Source organism: Equus quagga, chromosome 11 (assembly GCF_021613505.1).
Source record: "Equus quagga isolate Etosha38 chromosome 11, UCLA_HA_Equagga_1.0, whole genome shotgun sequence".
NCBI classification, from domain to species: Eukaryota; Metazoa; Chordata; class Mammalia; order Perissodactyla; family Equidae; genus Equus; species Equus quagga.
The window spans coordinates 95,224,046-95,241,789 of NC_060277.1; the positions used below are offsets into that span (position 1 = coordinate 95,224,046).

Here is a 17,744-nt window from a genome sequence, read left to right on the forward strand (position 1 = left end):
GAAGTAAAATTATAATGATTCCCACTTAAATTAAAAAAATCTAGACCTTCTTCTAGGAAAATAAAGGGTATTCTGCAAATAGAGAAATTTAGAATATTAAGAATTGTCAGTTTTAGTTGATCAGAGAGTTGATTACAACATTTCAGCCTCTTTGTGTAGCCTTAGCGCTGGTGGTTGGAGAGCTTTTGTAAATGATGACAAGACCTTCTTTCCTACTGAGATTCCAGCTCAGTCCTATAATATTTCTTTAAAAATCATATCCTTAAGGCTGAATGTTCAGGTCCTGGTAACTGTAATTTCTCGATATTTCTACATAATAATGTTTTTCCCCAATTGCTTCATTATTCCTGTTTCCTTTTACCTACCTTTTATGATAACTTTGAATGGTCTTTCTAGCTATAACAGGGCCTTTCTGGTTAATTTCCTAATAATCCCTACTCATCTTAAAAACTCAGAAGGATATGAGCCCTGAGTCCTTTAAATACTTCCCTTAGGAAAGCATTTTACACACTTGCAAAGTACTTCCAATCTCTTCCCAGGTCCTGTGACCAAGGCCACATTGATAATTTTATTTGGATACAGAAGATCATCTGAGGTTGTCCACGGTTTAGGACAGAATAACTGAGCCGGGTTTTATAAGATTAATCACAGATCTTCATTGAAATTGTCCTTTCATTCCCATTTACTAGTTCCCCACACACCCACACCATTGTATTCAGGCTTCATGGGGGGTGGGGGGCACCTTATGGTTAGAAGGCTGATCTTAGGTTCTTGATTCCTTTTGTTATGAGGCTGAGTTCCTAATAATTCATTCATAAGTAGGGACTAAATTAAGTGGAATAAAAGAGGCTCAATTTATAAATCTGACAGTTGCAAACATGGGCATGTTTCATAATGGATGGTGTGGTTGAAACACAGGTCTTTTGCCTTTGCTCCTCAAATCCCTTCAGCATTTTGGTATCTGTGCCTGCAGTCCACTGCTCTCCCTCTTCCCGGTCCTTTGATGCCTCAGATCTCCAGTCCCTCATCTGAGATGCCCAGGGAGGCTCCGCGGCTCCTTAGCTTCTGCCAGACCAGTGAATCAAAGCCAAAATTTTAGGTTGCCCTCATCGTTTTCCCTCTAGCCACTCTGCTGCCTAGAACTTATGGGAAGATCTGAAAGAGTCTACAAAACGTGTGTCCGTTTACAAATGTTAGTGGAAACTAGGCCCTAGAGGGCCCTAGAGACCCTGTCTAATCTCAAAACTGACGTAACAATCTCTTCCCAGTCCCATTCTGTCCTGATACCACGAAGATCTCTCAAGGAGAGGCCTTTCCCAGGAGTAGAATCCTGCGTTAGCTCTCCCCAGGCCTTCTCCTTTGAAGATCCTTGATTTACAGCACCAGAAAGGACCGTTATCAGTCTCTTCCTTCATGCCCAAGATATACTTCAAAAAAGCCATGGGAGTGCAGATAGTGTAATTCGATAGGGAAAGAATGCATGTTTCATTTATCCTTTATTACCCCTGTGTTCACGGGGGTCATAACCTGTCCCCGGCCAGAGAGCCTGCAGACCCTCCTTCTAAACAGAAGCATTTCTCATCCAAGATAAGGGCATGATAAAAACCAAGTTCTTCAGCCTCATTCGGATTCTTGCTTAGACCAAAGATTAAGACGGAAAAGGGCAAATTTCTGTGATCTTCTAGCTCTTAAGGATGCTTCTTAGCAGTCAGCCCAGTTCTTCCTAAGCATCCCCTCTAGGTGCCCCATAGTAACAAATATAACAAAGCACAAGTATACTTAACGTCTAGAACAAACAACGAAGTAAGGCCAAAAAAAAAGAGTATTTTTTTCTCACACAAATAAGTGATTATAAGAAGAAATAAGATTTCATTTCAGATCCACTGGGAAAATTATGCTTGTGACATAAAAAGGAGGACTTCTCAATATTGCTTATGTATGCAAAGGTAATATTTGAACAGAATTGCGTAGAAAGAAAATTGGAAAGAGGAATTAATGGTCCCAAATGGGTGCTATGTTAACAGTGTAGGAGAAAATTTAGTTTCTCTAAATGCGTCCTAGTTTTCTGACCTCAGACAAATTATTTCCCAAACACTGAAACACCTGCCAAGGGAGGACACTGAACACTTGCTGGCAATATTTGAAAATCACGGAGAATCTAAGACATAAAGAGACTGGACGAGTATGAGCATCAGAGATATTTTTCATACCATCTGAGTTGACTGGAACAAGGAAGAGACTCTCTCAGGAAGTAGTGAGCGGCCCGATATTTGCAGTATGTGTACCAGGGTTTCAAGTACAAGAGCTGTTTGGCATGCTGACCCTCCAAATAACTTCCAATGTTCATGAAGACTTTTAACAATCTATTTCTCAGCTATTGCACCAGTAGCTAGTATACAGTAGAGAATTTATTATTGTTGTTGTTGTTTGTAATCACATTTATACAGTTTTCTGTTTTTCAGAATATAAAATCTTCATTCTGTTTAGTTCCCAAATCACTGCTTTCTCCTCTTTGTCTTTGCTCTAAACTGGTAAATATTAACTTTCTTCATACAAGTCTGTCCTCAGAGAAGCACACCTGGTGCATCCATGGCAGTTGGCCACCCTTGCATTAAGTGACTTACTCTCCCTTCCCCCTCTTTCCTGGTAGTTCAGGTCAATGGAGTTAACTCCTTTCCTGAGGGTTTGAGATACGTGTAAAACAGGCTACTTATATATCCCTCTGGTGGAATAATAGGTTATCAGGAAATAACAGAACTTACTTTGAAAAAAACATAACATAACATAAACATTACTTCATTGCCCTTGTTGAAAAGTTAGGCTTCCTGGCCACTAGTGATAGTTTGGGATTAGCTAATGAGTGTCATTAGAAATTGGATAAGCATCCGATTCTGCATCCCCATCCTCCACCCCTGCTGACTGTCTGAATAATTGGTTAATTTTTTCACCTCTAAAAATGTCTTCCTTTCACACTTCTTCATTGTGTTCATAATTTGTTTTCTACATCTATGGTCATTTGAATTGTCTTCTTTGCAACCATGTCATTTGCCAGTTTATCACCTAATAAACTCTACTTGTCTTGTATATCCTTTTGTGACCTAGATTATGTGTACACAGTGTCCTCCATAAGCCCTTAGATTTAGAGATCTTTTATATTTTACAAAATTCTTCCACGTCTATTCCCACACCACAAAGGCAAGAGGCCAGACTGTAAGGCGTTGGGCTCAGATTATGGACCCCATCCAGGGCTGCCTTTGACTGTGAGTTAGGAGCCTGGCTAAAGTGCAACACCCTGATTTTGTTTGCAACAGTTCTGGACTATTCATCGTAAAATCACTATCATCAAATATTTCTCCAGCTCCAGCTAGGTTCAGGGCATTGCCAAGAAGCTCCTGAGAAAGTGAGTTATAAGAGAAACTTACTTCCTGATGTCATGAGACTGTTATTATAAGATGAACCTATTTACATGGGAAGACTGATGAAATAGACAAAAATAACACCAAATATCATATACCACAAACATATCCACATGTTATGTCTGGGATTTATAGGCTTTTTATACACATTTTTTGGGCCATTGGTATGTCTCAAACGTTACCTTTCATTGTATTTTCCTAATTCATAGACACTGGGATGGCTCCCTACTGATCTTTGGTTTCAAAATTGACCTTTATGAGGTTACTCAGTCATCACACAGATTCTCTTGCCCCTAATTTTCTTTATCAAAGTCCATTATGCCACTCTCACACTTGGGATCACCAAAATAAAACAAACAATGTGTAGTTTTTGCTCTTTGGGAATAGAATTTCTCAGGACAAGTCTGATGAGTACCCTAGTTAAATAGATATCAAGACGATCAGAAAAATGACAGGCAAAATTTCATTCTAAAAGGCACTAGGAGAAAGAATGGCTCAAGTTGTCTTAATTCCTTTTTAAAATATTTCTTGTGTGTGATTGTCATCTTAATGCCTTTTAAATACTTTCCGGTATATAAAAATACCAGAGAGAGTTATAAGGAGCTGTCTATTAGGATGGGATTGAAAAAGGCCAAGCAGGGAATATGTTAGTTTGAAGCATATGAAATTTTCATTTTTATAAATCAAAAATACTTGAATATCTGAGAAGTGACAGAAGTGACTCATACAGGAGAATGGATGCCAACACATTCAAATCCCAACAAATTTCCTGGTGAGGGCTCAGATATCTAACTTAAAGAATGATTATATTAGAAAGTACTTATTAATCAGGAAGAAGGTTTCGTGGAGTGGACATTCAACAGGGATGGTACAAATCCATGAGAAAAGTAAAAGAAGCTCCAGACGCTCTGAGGCTGGCAAAAAAAAACAAAAACAAAGACAAAAACCCACAAAGGAAAAAGACAAAAAAACACAATGAGAGGTATGTTTTTTATAAAATGATTGTAAGCAACGTAGGAGGCCATCAGATGGGACAGAGGTCTGTTACTTTGTGTGGATAATCTTGCATTTGTGCTTGAGATACGGAAATCAACGTTCCTTTCTCTTTCTCTTCCACTTTTCAGACGGGGAAAACAACCAACCATCTGTAAAGGGAAAGAGAAACCCAAGACGAGGGCACAACATACAGAAACCAGCAGTTTGTCCCACGGGAGAGGGATTCATGTGGTGCTGGGGGACCAGGGCTTTCCATTTTTGTTGATACATTGTTTTCCCCCTGAAGCACAAATTATTTTTATAATAAAAGAAAAGTGAAGATTGTAATGTTTCCGTCTGAACCAAATGAGAAAACCTGCAACAGTGAGAGGGAGAGAGATTTTAATTTCTTTTGATCTGAATAAGGAGATCAAGCCTATTTCAAAATAACACCAAGAAATTTAATATGACATAAGCTCCTCAGTGTGATGCTGTTAAATTTTCTTTTTTTTTTGTTTGTTTGCATGATGCACTTGCATCCACCCCTCACCCAAGTCAAGATCCATGAGCTATCAACATGTCAGTATCTGGCAAGGAAAATCCAGGCTTAAAAGGGGATCTGCTCTCTTTAGTTCACGCTGAAACCTAGAAATGAGATAAGATCTGAAGTCTCCCTGTGGAATGTAGCAGAAAGAATGTGAAGGCTATGCTAGAAAGACTCTTATTTGGTGTCCGTCTTTTCAGACAACAGGGGATAATCAAATTGGAAAAATGACTAAACATTTATAAGGACAAATAGATTTTACAAACACCTAGATTTTCTAAATAAGTTCACATATGCATGCTGTGCACATTATGTCTCAGAGTACTTAGAAACTAAAAGTAAACCACACACTGATATTTGAGGAATCTTAGACAGAAGAGATAGTGAATGTGTTGAGACAAGCAAACACCATTCTATTTTCAAGTTTCTGCAAACCATACACCTATAAGTTTGATCTCATCTCAGAAAGATTCTAGAATGAACTGTTCAAAAGATCCTTTGTGAACCCCTAGAAAGAGGTGGAATAGTAGACCACTCAGACCAAGTCATGTCAAATAATTTAATTTTTTATTTTTGCTAGATTAGTTGATCAATGAAATTCAGTAGAAAATGAATCTGGATTTCAACAGGGCTATTGATAAAGGATCTCGTCTTGTTTAAGAGAGTGCAGAAATATGGGCTGAATTCAATGGCAACTGCCAAGTCATGTTTCATTTCCAGTGACAGCATCCACTTCATACAATAATAATAAGCACTTGACCCCAAACTCCAGCTGAGACCCTAGATAAGAGATGTCCTAGAGGGACATTTGGCAGACAGCTCGGGGCAGATCCACTGGATAGTCTTTTCTGCAGATACTCGAAGCATCTGGAGGTGACTAGGGAGGAAGCACTATGGTTAACATAAACTCAAATTAAAGAGCCATATATCTGAAGTTGATATTAAACCTGAACCTGAAGAACTCTGTCTTCCGTGCAAAGACAATAAGGACATCAATATGACGAGGGGGTGAGTATGAACTCAGCAACAGGTATGCAAATGCGGGAGCAGGGGATATCAACAAGAGGGAACAGAAAACCATTTGAGGTGTGACAGAAGTAGCTCCTACAGGGGGACAGATGTCACCTCACTAAATAGAGACTAAGTCATTCAAATCCCAGTGAATTTCCTGATGGGGGCTGAGATATCTAACTTAAAGAATAGTACTTAATTATATCATCATGCAGACGTGACCTAGGGAAAATATGGGCTATGCTCAAAAGAGGAGAGGACTCTCCACATCCTGGGCAAGTTAGAAAACAGCTAGATCTTGAGTTAGGCTCTGATCATGTCCCTTTTAAAGGAATATTGAATAATTGGAAAGCGCTTTGAGGAGGGCAACTATCCTGAGAATGGAACTGAAATTCAAATCATGTGATGAAGAATGGAGATATCTGGTGATAATTATCCTAGAGAAAAGAAGACCTTTGGGAGAAAGGGATGCCCCAGTGGTCTCTGAATAAGGAAACATCTGTCTGCAGATGTATCTTCTGTGTGGCCTTATGGAGTCAAGAAACAAGACCAATCATGAGAGTTGTAAATGTTAATTTAGGCAAAAATAAGTCAAAACTCACTCTTGGAGCTGCCCAGAGAAGCAGTGTTTCCTCGGGAGGTGGAGTGTCCCATTCTCTGGAGATAGTCAAGCATAAACTCAAATAAAAGTAATAGGAATGTCACAGAATGATCGTGTAAATAAGTTGGCAATTTGGCTAACTGATTTGCAAGGTCCCTTAAACCATTATGATTTTATGATATCAATGATCATCCAGGCTTCGTTGTCCTGAATTTTGCCCAAGACGCTCATCAGAGTAGGAAATCTACTTCTCAAGGTGGTTTTGCCACTAACAAAATCACTCTCCTATTTCATCCTTCAAAAACATTAGTTGCTTTGAAGTTCACACCATCAACTTGTACTGCAATTACCTTTCCTTTGGGCTGTTTTCTATCAGTTTCCAGGCATTTCCACTCATTCACTTGTGGATCACTGTCTTTCTCACCTCCTCTAGACCTGTCTTTATGTTTAGTGAATTCAACTTCCCTAAGGATAATTCGTGTAACATCTTGACCTCTCAGTTGCTTGACTTCTTCGTCGGCCATGAGCTTTTCTCTCATCCCATTCCAGACACTCACTATGAGGATAATTTTCTGACCCTCATGAGCACAAAGATGGAATCAATTTGATGATCCAAATGAGAGATCAACCAGTCTATTTCTTTCAATAATATTTAGCACATTTAGTCAACAGCTTCCTACAAACCATCCTTCAGAGTCTTAGAGAATATCATATATAGTAATAGCGAAAGGATCTTTCTTTCTCAATTATACTCATTTTTGCAAAACCAAAGTACTACAAGCCCCAGGGAAGAATATATTCTCAGATTTTGGGAAACTTGGCTGTACATAAAAGCCCACTCTCCACACCTGACACCATGATGCATTTGTGCTGCAATCATTGCTGCCAGCCCACCTGCTGCAAGACCACCTGTTCCAGGGCCACCTGCTGCCAGCCCACTTGATGTGGGTCCAGCTGCTGTGGCCAAACTTGCAGTGGGTCCACTCTCTACCAGCCTTGCTGCAGACCTAGCTGTGTCCTCCCTCTGGGGATGATCCCTCTCCAAAACCAGTCATCATGCTGTGACGAGCCCAAGTCACACAGAAATGCCACATCTAGGCACTCTGGTTGACAGCCCGAGCTAAGCCCAGCCTTCAAGTCATTCCGGCGCAGGTACCTTACATGTGAGTGAAGAAGCCTCTAGATGATTCTAGCTCCTAGTCATTTGAATATTTCCAACTGATGTCCGAGACATCATAGATTACAGACAAGCTATCACTGCTGGGTAATGTCTGAATTCCTGATCCAGAGATTCCATGAGCATACTGGAAACTGGAGAAAGGAGAATCCTTGTTAGGCAGTGACAGAAGGTTCAACAACACTGTCACCTGCAGTTTTGTGGAAAGTAGAAAAGCGCCTGCTGAATTGAGTGACCTAACTAAGGAAATCTCCAAGTAAAATATTGAAAGTATTCCTTGGTTTCCTCTTGCCGCTTATAATGAAATGTGAGAGGCGAGAGATAAATTGACCGGAAGACTCATAAACAGAAAGGATTCTGAACTTGATTGTTTTGAAAATTCTCAGCCTCTTTAGATGGCAAATGATGGTAAAGTTAAGAAATGACTTCCAGGAATATAGGAAATCCAAGGCACTGACAGAGAGCACGGTACAAAGGTGAAGCCCAGGTGTGACTATACAATCTTTTAAGATCTGAGAAAGTCAAAGGTTAGGAAATAAGAATTTTCATTCCAGAAATGAAAAAAATTAGAAACAATTGGATACAAAAGCCCCTCTAAAGATGTTAAAGGAGTGCTTCACAGATCTCTCACATAAAACAATGGAGCTCCCAGAACCTCAAGGGCGTTGTCCTCACCTGTCACAGCAGGGACTTGAGGTCAAGAAGGGTTTGTCTCAAAGTGATTTGTGGAAGTGACTTTTGTCTAATGAAGTAAACCCCAAGATGATTTGCAAGAGAACCACAACTCTCTTATAAGAATTATTTATGCAAAAACATATCCAGCATGACAGAGGGGTACGGAGACAGTGCAGAATGAGAAGTCTTTGGACCCCCAGAAGTGCACAGGCAGAAAATAGGCTGAGATTGCTGCTCAGCCACAAACTCATCCTATTTTTCATGAAAAAGGATGGATGATTCAGAGGTCAGAACCAAGAGTCTAAAGGGCTGAGCCGACAGCCATGGAGAAGTATTCCCAGACACTGAAACTTCCAACATTTGCCCAACAAGATTTCAGAATTGAACCAAAGACTTCTTTCTTCCTCTCATTTTCCCCTTCTAGAAAAGGAATGTCTACAGCAGTTATCCAATGCTTGTCCCATCATTGTATGTTGGGTGTATGAGAGCCAGATAACTTGCGTCCAGTTTCACAGGTCCACAGATCTAGAAGAATCACACCTGAGGAGATTCATCCACACTTGGACCTGATTTCACTGGTGAGATTCTGGACTTTGAGGCTATGCTGTCGTGAGATGAGATTTGGGGGGAGTTTAGTGGGGAGGGAGTGCATTTAGCATGTGAATTACTGTGGGGGCCAATAGGCAGATGAGTAGGCAGCCTCTAAGATGCCTTCCCATTATCCTACCTCCTGGTGTTCACGCCTTTGTGTAGTCTCCCCTTGTGTGTGGGCTGGATTTACTGACTTGCTTCTAACGAATAGAGTACAATGAATGGGGTGGGATGTCACTTCCAAGATTAGAATGTAAAGGGACTGTGACTTCCATATCTGCTGCTCATTCTCTCTCTGGCCACTTGCTCTGGGAGAATCCAGCTGCTACACCATGAGGACAATTAGTCAGTGTATGGAGAAGTCCATGCGGCGAGGAGATGATCTCTCTAGCCAACAGCTGGTGAGAACCTGTGGCGTGTCAACAGCACAGGAGTGAGCTCAGAAGTAAATCCTTACCTGGCCAAGCCAGGAAATGATCGCAGCCCCAGCCAACACTCAGCACCTGCCTCCTAAGAGACCCTGAGCTAGAGGGACCCAACTCAGCCACACCTGGATTTCCAACCTGCAGAAACAGTGAGATAATAATTGATGGTTGTTTTCAGCCACTAAGTTTTGGCGACATTTGTTAAGCAACAATAGATTACTAATATAATGAAACAGATCCATATATCAAAGTGCAATTAAAAATCTTTTACTCCTAATAGTTAATAAATTACCATATTATTAATTATAAATTGTAATTAATAGTGAATAAATAATTATATTATCAATATAAATCTTTATTCTTAATAAAAATTCTATTCTTAAAAGTGATAATGGAGGAAAAAAGTATATTACGTAATTTTACAATCTGTATGTAAATTCTTAAATTTCTAAACCCTAATACTGTATGTTGTTCAAACACTTCAGAAATATTATACATTGTTTATATTTTTATATAAACAAACAATGACTAGAAGGTGTACAAGCTTGTATCTGAGAAAAGAAGAAGGTGAATGAGACTGGAGAAGAGTACCCAGAGATTTCAACTTTATCAGTAATGTTTTATTTCAATGATATTTTCTAAATCTCCAAAGCAGATGTAAGAAAATATCAATTCTGGTGGTTAGGGCTTGTAATATTTTTCTCAAAACTTCCCTGAATTGTTAAATTTGCTCCCCTACCCTGGACATAAGTGTAAATAAAGATTTACTGATAAGCATGTTCAGGCTCGGCAGAACATGGTTCATAAGAGAAGGTTCAGATGTTTTCCGGACAAGTTCTAGCAAACCTAAGAGGAGCTCGTAAATGCTCTCATTTAAGCTGCTGCCAAGCACAGGAAGAGGTACAAGCTTCCTGGCACAGCTTTTACCCCCGACGTAGCTAAAACGTGCAGTTTCATGTTGGCAGATGGCCAGTGAAAAAACATTTGCCAGTACAACAGAGAAAACCATAATCGGGACCATAAAGAGAATGAGATAGACTTAGATGGGTCAGAAAACTACTGCAAAATGAAATTTGGAATTCTTGTTATTTTGAGAATTCTAATATTAACAAGCAAATTACTTACGGAGATGTAACTCCTTGAACTTATAAAGTAAGGAACATTTTTGAAAATTCTGTTCAGGAGTGAGATAAGATGCATCCCACTTCCCAAAGCCTCATCCTCCCTCCAGCATGACGGAACTCTCCATGAAAAATGTGAGAGAGAGAATTTAAACATGGCATCCATCAAAATGTCACTTCTGGAAGACTTTCTGTTTGTAGTAATTCTTTTGCAATGTCAACGTCCCTCTCTCTTTTTCTTCCTCGTTTTAATTTTCTTTTTAGACTTCTATTGCAAATAATTGAGCCAATCATATTTCTTATGTGGCACATTATTATTTTTGGTCCATGCAAAGTCCTTCTCATTTATTTCTTTCTTTGCATATTTATATAACAATTAATTTAGTTCCTGCTCTCCTTATGCCCCATTCTCTTCCTATACACAGCTATTTTATTCTGTTTAATGTGTATTCTCCAGCAGACAGCCTTTGGACCTCATCTTCACCATCAACTCTCCTGGGTCTCCAGCCTACTGGCCCACACCACTGATCTGGACTTCCCAGCCTCCGTAATCACGTGAGCCAATTCATTGTAATAAATCTCTCTCTCTCTTTTTCCTTCTCTTCCTCTCTCCCTCTATACACACTAGCGCGTGCACGCGCGCACACACACACACACACACCCATTGGTTCTTTCTCTCTAGAGAAACAAGCTAATACAATACTCCATGGAAGGAATTACTGTTTATCACCTACCCACTCTCCTAGTGGTGGACAACAGATTGCCTTTAAGATCTATGTCACCACAAAAATACCACAGTGAACATCCTCATATGTATCTCCCAAGGACCTGTGTGAGAAGTTTTTGGATTTCAGATCTAAATCATTTCGAGACCCAGAGCACCCGATTGAAGGGGGCAGAGCCCCTTGAGGGAGGACTCTGCGCCATTGCTCCAAGTGCTCATTGGAAATCTTCCTCTAAGCTTTCCCCAAAAGTTGGATGGTTTTCTTTCAGGGATTCAATAATTACACACTATTAATACAATTCCCTTAGACTAATTGCTTTAAAAATTATCTCTCAAAATGTCAAAAACATAGCAAACAAACAACTTCCAAGGATTTCTAAAGAGTTTTTAATTTTATTTAAATTGGCCATTAGGCGAATTGATCATTAAAACCAGCTTTAAGTGAATTAACCCTTAGCTATTCTCCAAAGCTGGAACCTCATATTTATTTCAATCTGTGGCTTCCCTGGACCGTTTCTGTCTTTGTTTTCCCGTCTATTCCCTGTGGGGAAACTGAGGCCACTCAACTCAAAGGAGCTCTTGGTGGTGTAAAGATTGGAAGCCAAGGAATTGTTTGTCCTTATTCCCTTCCAGCTTGAGCATCCATAATTCCAGACCCGAGTTAGCCTTGCAGACCAGTGCAGACCACTGACTTAGAAGACCCAATGTCATTGTGTTCAAATGTAACCTGAAGGAAATCTATGTAGGAGTGTATTGAAAGGAACGAAAGCACTCAGAGTCTTATTCATTATGCCCAACCAGTCACATTTTTATTAGCAGTTGGTAGCAAAGGAGTCTTTTTAAAGACTGAGCAGCATCAAAAGAAACGAAAACTGGAGAAGGCTTTGCTGAAGCGAAGAGAATTGAAATGTCAGGAAATGCAAGCCACGGTGTGGACCATGCTTGCTGAAAGGCTCTCCTTGGTTAAGGAGGGTCTCTTAGCAGCTGGACAAGTTCCCTCGTCAGCACCTGGAGAGAACGTGGGGCTGGAGTCAGAGTAAAGTTAGCAAGCAGGCAGCATCTATGCTCGGCCAGAGGCAGGCACCACGGGGTGGCCGTGAGCTTGTAGACAGCAGCAGCACTCAGAGGAGGTGTGCAGAGTGCTCCCTCCATGAAGTGCTGCCTTACCGAAGCTGGACTCGTAGCTGGGCTGTCAGGAAGTTGGCAAGCAGGGGCTGGCTTTGCAGAGACTTGAGGGAGCTGGTCGGAAGCAATTGGAGCCACCACTGGAGGACTTGCCAAAACCCGTCACACAGCAAGCTGGTTGGCAGGAAGGGGATCTGCAGCCACTTGGGTTGCAGGAGGGGGACCCACCACAAGTTGGTTGGCCAGAAAGCACGGTGCTGCAGGAAGCTCGTTTGCAAGGGTTCTTTACAGAACAAGGGGCCTGGCAGGTAGCCACTGGCTGGCAGAAGAAGGATATGGAAGGAGCTTGTACGCAGTACAGTGGCTCCCACGAGGAGGACACACAGCAAGTAGGATTGCAAGAACCGAACCCACAAGTCGACGGCTGGCAGGGAAATGATTGGCAAGACTTGAAAATGTAGCAGATGGGTTGGTAACAAGTTGATTTGCAGGGCTGATCTTCACCACTAATGGGTTGACACGAACCTGCTTGGCAGCAAGTTGGCTGGCATGAACTAACTGCACAGACGGTTGGTGGGCAAGATGTTTCAGGACAGGATGTCACCTCAGCAGAGCAGGATGGCTGGCAGGACTTACTGTCACAGCAGACTGATTGGCCACCAGCTGCCTGGCACAGTCCAGACATGTAGCCAGGTTCCTGGTGGGATCTTTGTTGGCAGGAGCTGGCCTCACGGCACTTTGGCTGACAACTGGTGGACTCCGAGCAGGAGGGCTGGCTTGAGGGAAGCAGACAAGGAGACTGACCGGTGCTGGATTCACAGGAGGCCGGGCAGGAGCAAATGGGTTGGCAAACAAAACCCACACAAGAAGCTGCTGGAAGGCAGGCAGGTTGGCAAGAAGCAGGTTCACAGCCACTTGGGGCACTGCCGGATGGCTGACAGCTTTTTTGGCACGTGACCAGTTGCCACGTTCTGCTCCTACAGGAACTAGGCAAACAGATACCATTTTGGAAGCTGCCATCATTTGAGCATAGGGAGATGGTGGACACAGCTGGAATGGCCGTGACATTTCCAGGACAACAGCTGCCCGCCATGCTGCTGGTGCTAACCTTGCTGGGACGTTGCAAACTCAGGATACCTGAGTGAGAAGGACACCTAATGCTTAGGGGCTTTTATAATCCTTCGCTAGGGGTGTTGGCTCCGCAGGGCATCTTTCCTTGTTGTTGTTTCCATTCATTTGCATACAAACATCTGATTAGCAGGCTTCAGGAGCCTGGGAGATGCTGTCCCCACTTTAAAAACTCGTCTGTTGGGTTGGGAGTTTTCTGTGCTGAGTTTGGGTTCCTTGGTGCTTCTGCTCTGGGAGGAGCTGTCTCTTTTACAGGTTGTTCTCCAGCCTCCTTGAAGCAGGCCTGCCCCCACACTAACCTCTCATCAGGAGGCCGCAGCCCAGCCAAAGCAACCCGCTCTTCCTCCAGGAATGCAGTTGTATACAATTCAGACAATCAGGAAATGAAGCTCTGACGCAATTGAGGGAGGAGGATGTCAGAGATGGCAAACAGAAAATCAAGCAGTGCATTCCAAGCACACTTCAGTGTCCATCTCTTTCTAGAACCTTCTTACTTGGCTTTCCTGAAACTCAACTTTACTAGTACCACTAACAATAACAACAGCAAACGCTTCCCTTTATAGCATACTTGTTATCTATCAAGTCCTTGACTACATTTTTCATTGAATCTTTGAAATGACCCTAGCTGGTAGGTGTAATTGTCAACACTATGTTAGAAGTAGCAAAACTAGCTCAGAGAGTTTAAATTATGCAAGTAATAAGGGGTAGAAAGAAGATTCAAACCTAGGTTGGGCAGACCCCAAAATCTCTCATCTTAGCTACCTAAGACGTCCTTAGCTACCTTAGACGTCCTGACTTTGGAGGGGGAAAGAGACTCTAATATAGCAATTGAAGGCTGACCTTTGTCCAACAGCCAGCGTGCTGGCTTGGTGACCCAAGTCCCATGCTGGGGATCATCTGCCCACTCCAGTGACCGCGACCAGCAGCTAGATCAAGCTGATATGAGTACTTCCCCCTACTTATCAATACACCCAAAAGCTTTTAGTTTGGAAATTAAAAACTGAAAAATATTTCATCGAGAAATATTAAGCTCATACTAATGGATTCAACTGCATATGAACTCTAAAAAAATAAAAGCGCAACAACCAGAAGTGGTATAAGGACATCGCTGCAAAGCGGTTTTTGTGTTAAATCAGCCTCTTCCAAGAGATATTTGTGAGGGGCTTTCTGATTCTTCCCGCCTCCTCGGGGCTTGTCCTTGCTCTGTGTCACCAACTGACTTCAGCATCCCACACCAGTCCACGTCCTGGCCTGAGTCATCCCGGAGGGGCCTGATGGAATGGAAAGATTGTGGCTATGGGAGCCAGACACGGCTGGTCCTGATTTCTGCCTCTGCTACTGACTCACTCTGCGGGATGTGTTAGCTCCTTACCCAGGTGTTCAAAGTACACAGGGTTCATCAATTGCATTGCTGTTGCTCAGGTTACTTTTGTTCTTATTGGCTGCCTCACAATTATTGAAAATTCTGGGAATTCTGAAAGACATTTTTCAAAATACCAGCTACAAAATGTCTTCTCGCTTCCTCCTCTTGGCACTTTCTTCACCCTCATCTTAAAAGGAAGAGAAGTTTTTCTGATCAGAATGATGCCTGGAAAACTCCCACCCTGTCATTAAAATGCCTTTCCTCTACCATTGCTTTTTATGTCTCAGCATCGATCACTTCTTTTGCCTTCCATTTCATTGCTATTCATTTTGGCATCTTGCAAACTGCAGGGATCCTTGCCCTATCTTTTATTCCTGAATGTCTACATCCCAAAACTCTTATCTCCCAAGAGTAAATATTTTTGTTCTTACTCAACAGGTCAGTCAAAATGAGAACATGAATATATTTGAGAAAACATGTCAACTTCAATCTGAAAAAGGTGCCAATATCCTATACCCATGCATACCACTTCTGTTGTTTCAAAGCAATCAATTTTTACATCCACTTTTCTCTGATTCTGCTCTTGCCTCCCCTACTCTTCAAAAAACTTCTCAATAGGTTGGTAAAAAGGTACAAATTTCAGCTATAAGATGAATAAGATCTGAGGATCTAATGTATAACCTGGTGACTATAGTTGATAATGCTGTATTGTACAATTGAAACTTGCTAAGAGAGTAGAACTTAAAGGTTCTCACACACAAAAAAAAGATAAATGTGTGAGGTGATGGATGTGTTAATGAACTAGATGAGAGAATACGAGATATATATAGAGAGAGAGAGATATAGATATATATATATATATAAGTACTGCGTGCTATATATATCAAATTGTCACTTACACTTCAATAGAGCTGAAAAGAAAAGAAACCCCTCAATAGAGAGAACTTTCATTTTGCTATGGTTCAAGGCACTAAAGACATCTAGTGTATTAGCAAAGACTGTTGTGATCACACCAAGAAATATGGTGATACACAAAAAACACAGGCTTTGTACAGAAGGGGGTCTTAGTCATTTGTGTGTAACTTACTAGCTGTGTACCTATCCTGAATTTTGTGTTTATCATTCCCTTGTGAACATATATATTATATACACATGTATATGGTACATGATGTATATATGTATACATGTGTATATGCACACATGTATGTATTCTCATACATATGTGTATGTGTGTGTATTTTTGAATTTCAAAAATATATGTGGTCTCTGAGGCTTGTTTACATCAATCAACATTACATTGCTAAGATTCACCCATGTTGCTGCATGCCGTCATTGCCCAGTCATTTTCACTGCAGCATAATAGTCTATTGTGTGAATACACTAGAATATTATTGTCTCTGTTGATGGTCACTTGGATTGTTTGTCCTTCATATTCTTCATGTATAAAATAGGAGAAAGAAATCTTACATCACAGAATTGTTGTGATTTACATGAATCACTGAGTCTGTGATTCACACAGAGATTCAAAACCCTGGCCAACCCCTCTCTTGACTCGAGAAGGAGATAGAGATAAATCCCAATGGCCTGATGAGACAGTAACTCCAACGCCAATGAGCAGGGTAAGTTTCACTTAGACTTTCCCTCTGGCATTGTCTAACCCAGTGGTTCTGAAACAGGAGTAATTTTTGGCCACACCTCACCCCAAGGATGTTTGCCAATGTCTGGATACATTTTTGATCATCGATCATCTCCACACTCAGGGGTTGCTACTAGTGTCTAGTTGGTAGAAGCCAGGGATGCTGCTTAGCATCCTACAATGCACAGGGTAGCTCCCACAGCAAAGAATTATCCAGCCCAAAATGTCAACCGTGCCAATGTTGAGAAGGCCTGGTTTACACCCTCCCGTGCTTAGGATAGCCCAAGCTGCACCTTGAGGACAAGGGATAACCCTTCATTCTGTGCACTAAGTGTAAGGGGTTACTACTTTGCAGAGACTCTGTCCTTAGAGATTGTAGGAGGCTATGTATGAGTTTACACAAGGAGTATGTCTTACAGGAACTAGGAGAACATAAGCAAAGCTTTTGTGCAAGAAATCCAGGTGAGCTTCCTCATTGTAAGTATGACCCCCCAACTTGTTTTTACCATACCGTGGACCCCAAAGCCATTGGCTTCCTCCACAGTCTCCTTACATCCAAGACCATGCTCCTCCATTCAGTTCTCCACACCAAGGCCAGAGGGACATCCTAAACCCAGGGCTGTTCATATCACTGCCCTGCATATGGCTTCTCAATGCCTTCATGTCAACCCTGCACCAAACCCAAACACCTCTGCCTTTTGTACAAGGTCCAACAAGGGGAAGGCACTATCTACTTATCTGACCTCAGAGCTCACCACTCCTCTAAGCACACCTCTGCCCAAGCCTCGCCTAATGAATAGTACGCTCACAAGCCCCATCCATTTGTATGTGTTTTCTCTGCCTGGAAAGCTCTTCCTTCCTGGTTTCTAACTGGCTAACTCCTACTTGTGCTGAAAGACTCAGCTTCAGTATCACATTCCCCAAGAATCCTTCCCTGGCTGCCCCCATGCCCTGTTGAGATCACAGTGCCCTGTGCTCTATTCCAGTCCTTCGCATAATGGAATGTAACAATTGTCTCTCTTCCCATCTCCCCAGCGGAGAGGGAACTCCCTGAGAGTGGGGACTGAGACTTTTCTCTTCTCGTTCCTAGAGCTAACACAATCCCTGGCACCTAACAGCTGTCTCATAATGCTTGTTGGATGAATGAATGAATAAATGAATGAATGAATCTGCTCTCAAAGATGAAGCAAGTGAGCTGATGAAAATACAGCATTAACATGAGAACAGCGCAG

At 41.7% G+C, this 17,744-nt stretch overlaps 1 protein-coding gene across 1 annotated transcript; it reads right to left on the minus strand.

Annotated features, from left to right (window-relative positions):
• Positions 1-12,043: 12,043 nt before the first annotated feature.
• On the minus strand, positions 12,044-13,538 carry KRTAP29-1 (keratin associated like protein 29-1). Its single transcript, XM_046677160.1, has one exon. The coding sequence runs from the start codon at positions 13,476-13,478 to the stop codon at positions 12,453-12,455; it is 1,026 nt and encodes a 341-aa protein (XP_046533116.1). The 5' UTR covers positions 13,479-13,538; the 3' UTR covers positions 12,044-12,452.
• Between the last annotated feature and the right edge of the window lie 4,206 nt (positions 13,539-17,744).

Excerpts from the sequence above, each read along its gene's own strand:
- KRTAP29-1 (XM_046677160.1), bottom strand. The coding sequence starts at position 13,478 with ATGGCGGGCAGCTGTTGTCCTGGAAATGTCACGGCCATTCCAGCTGTG.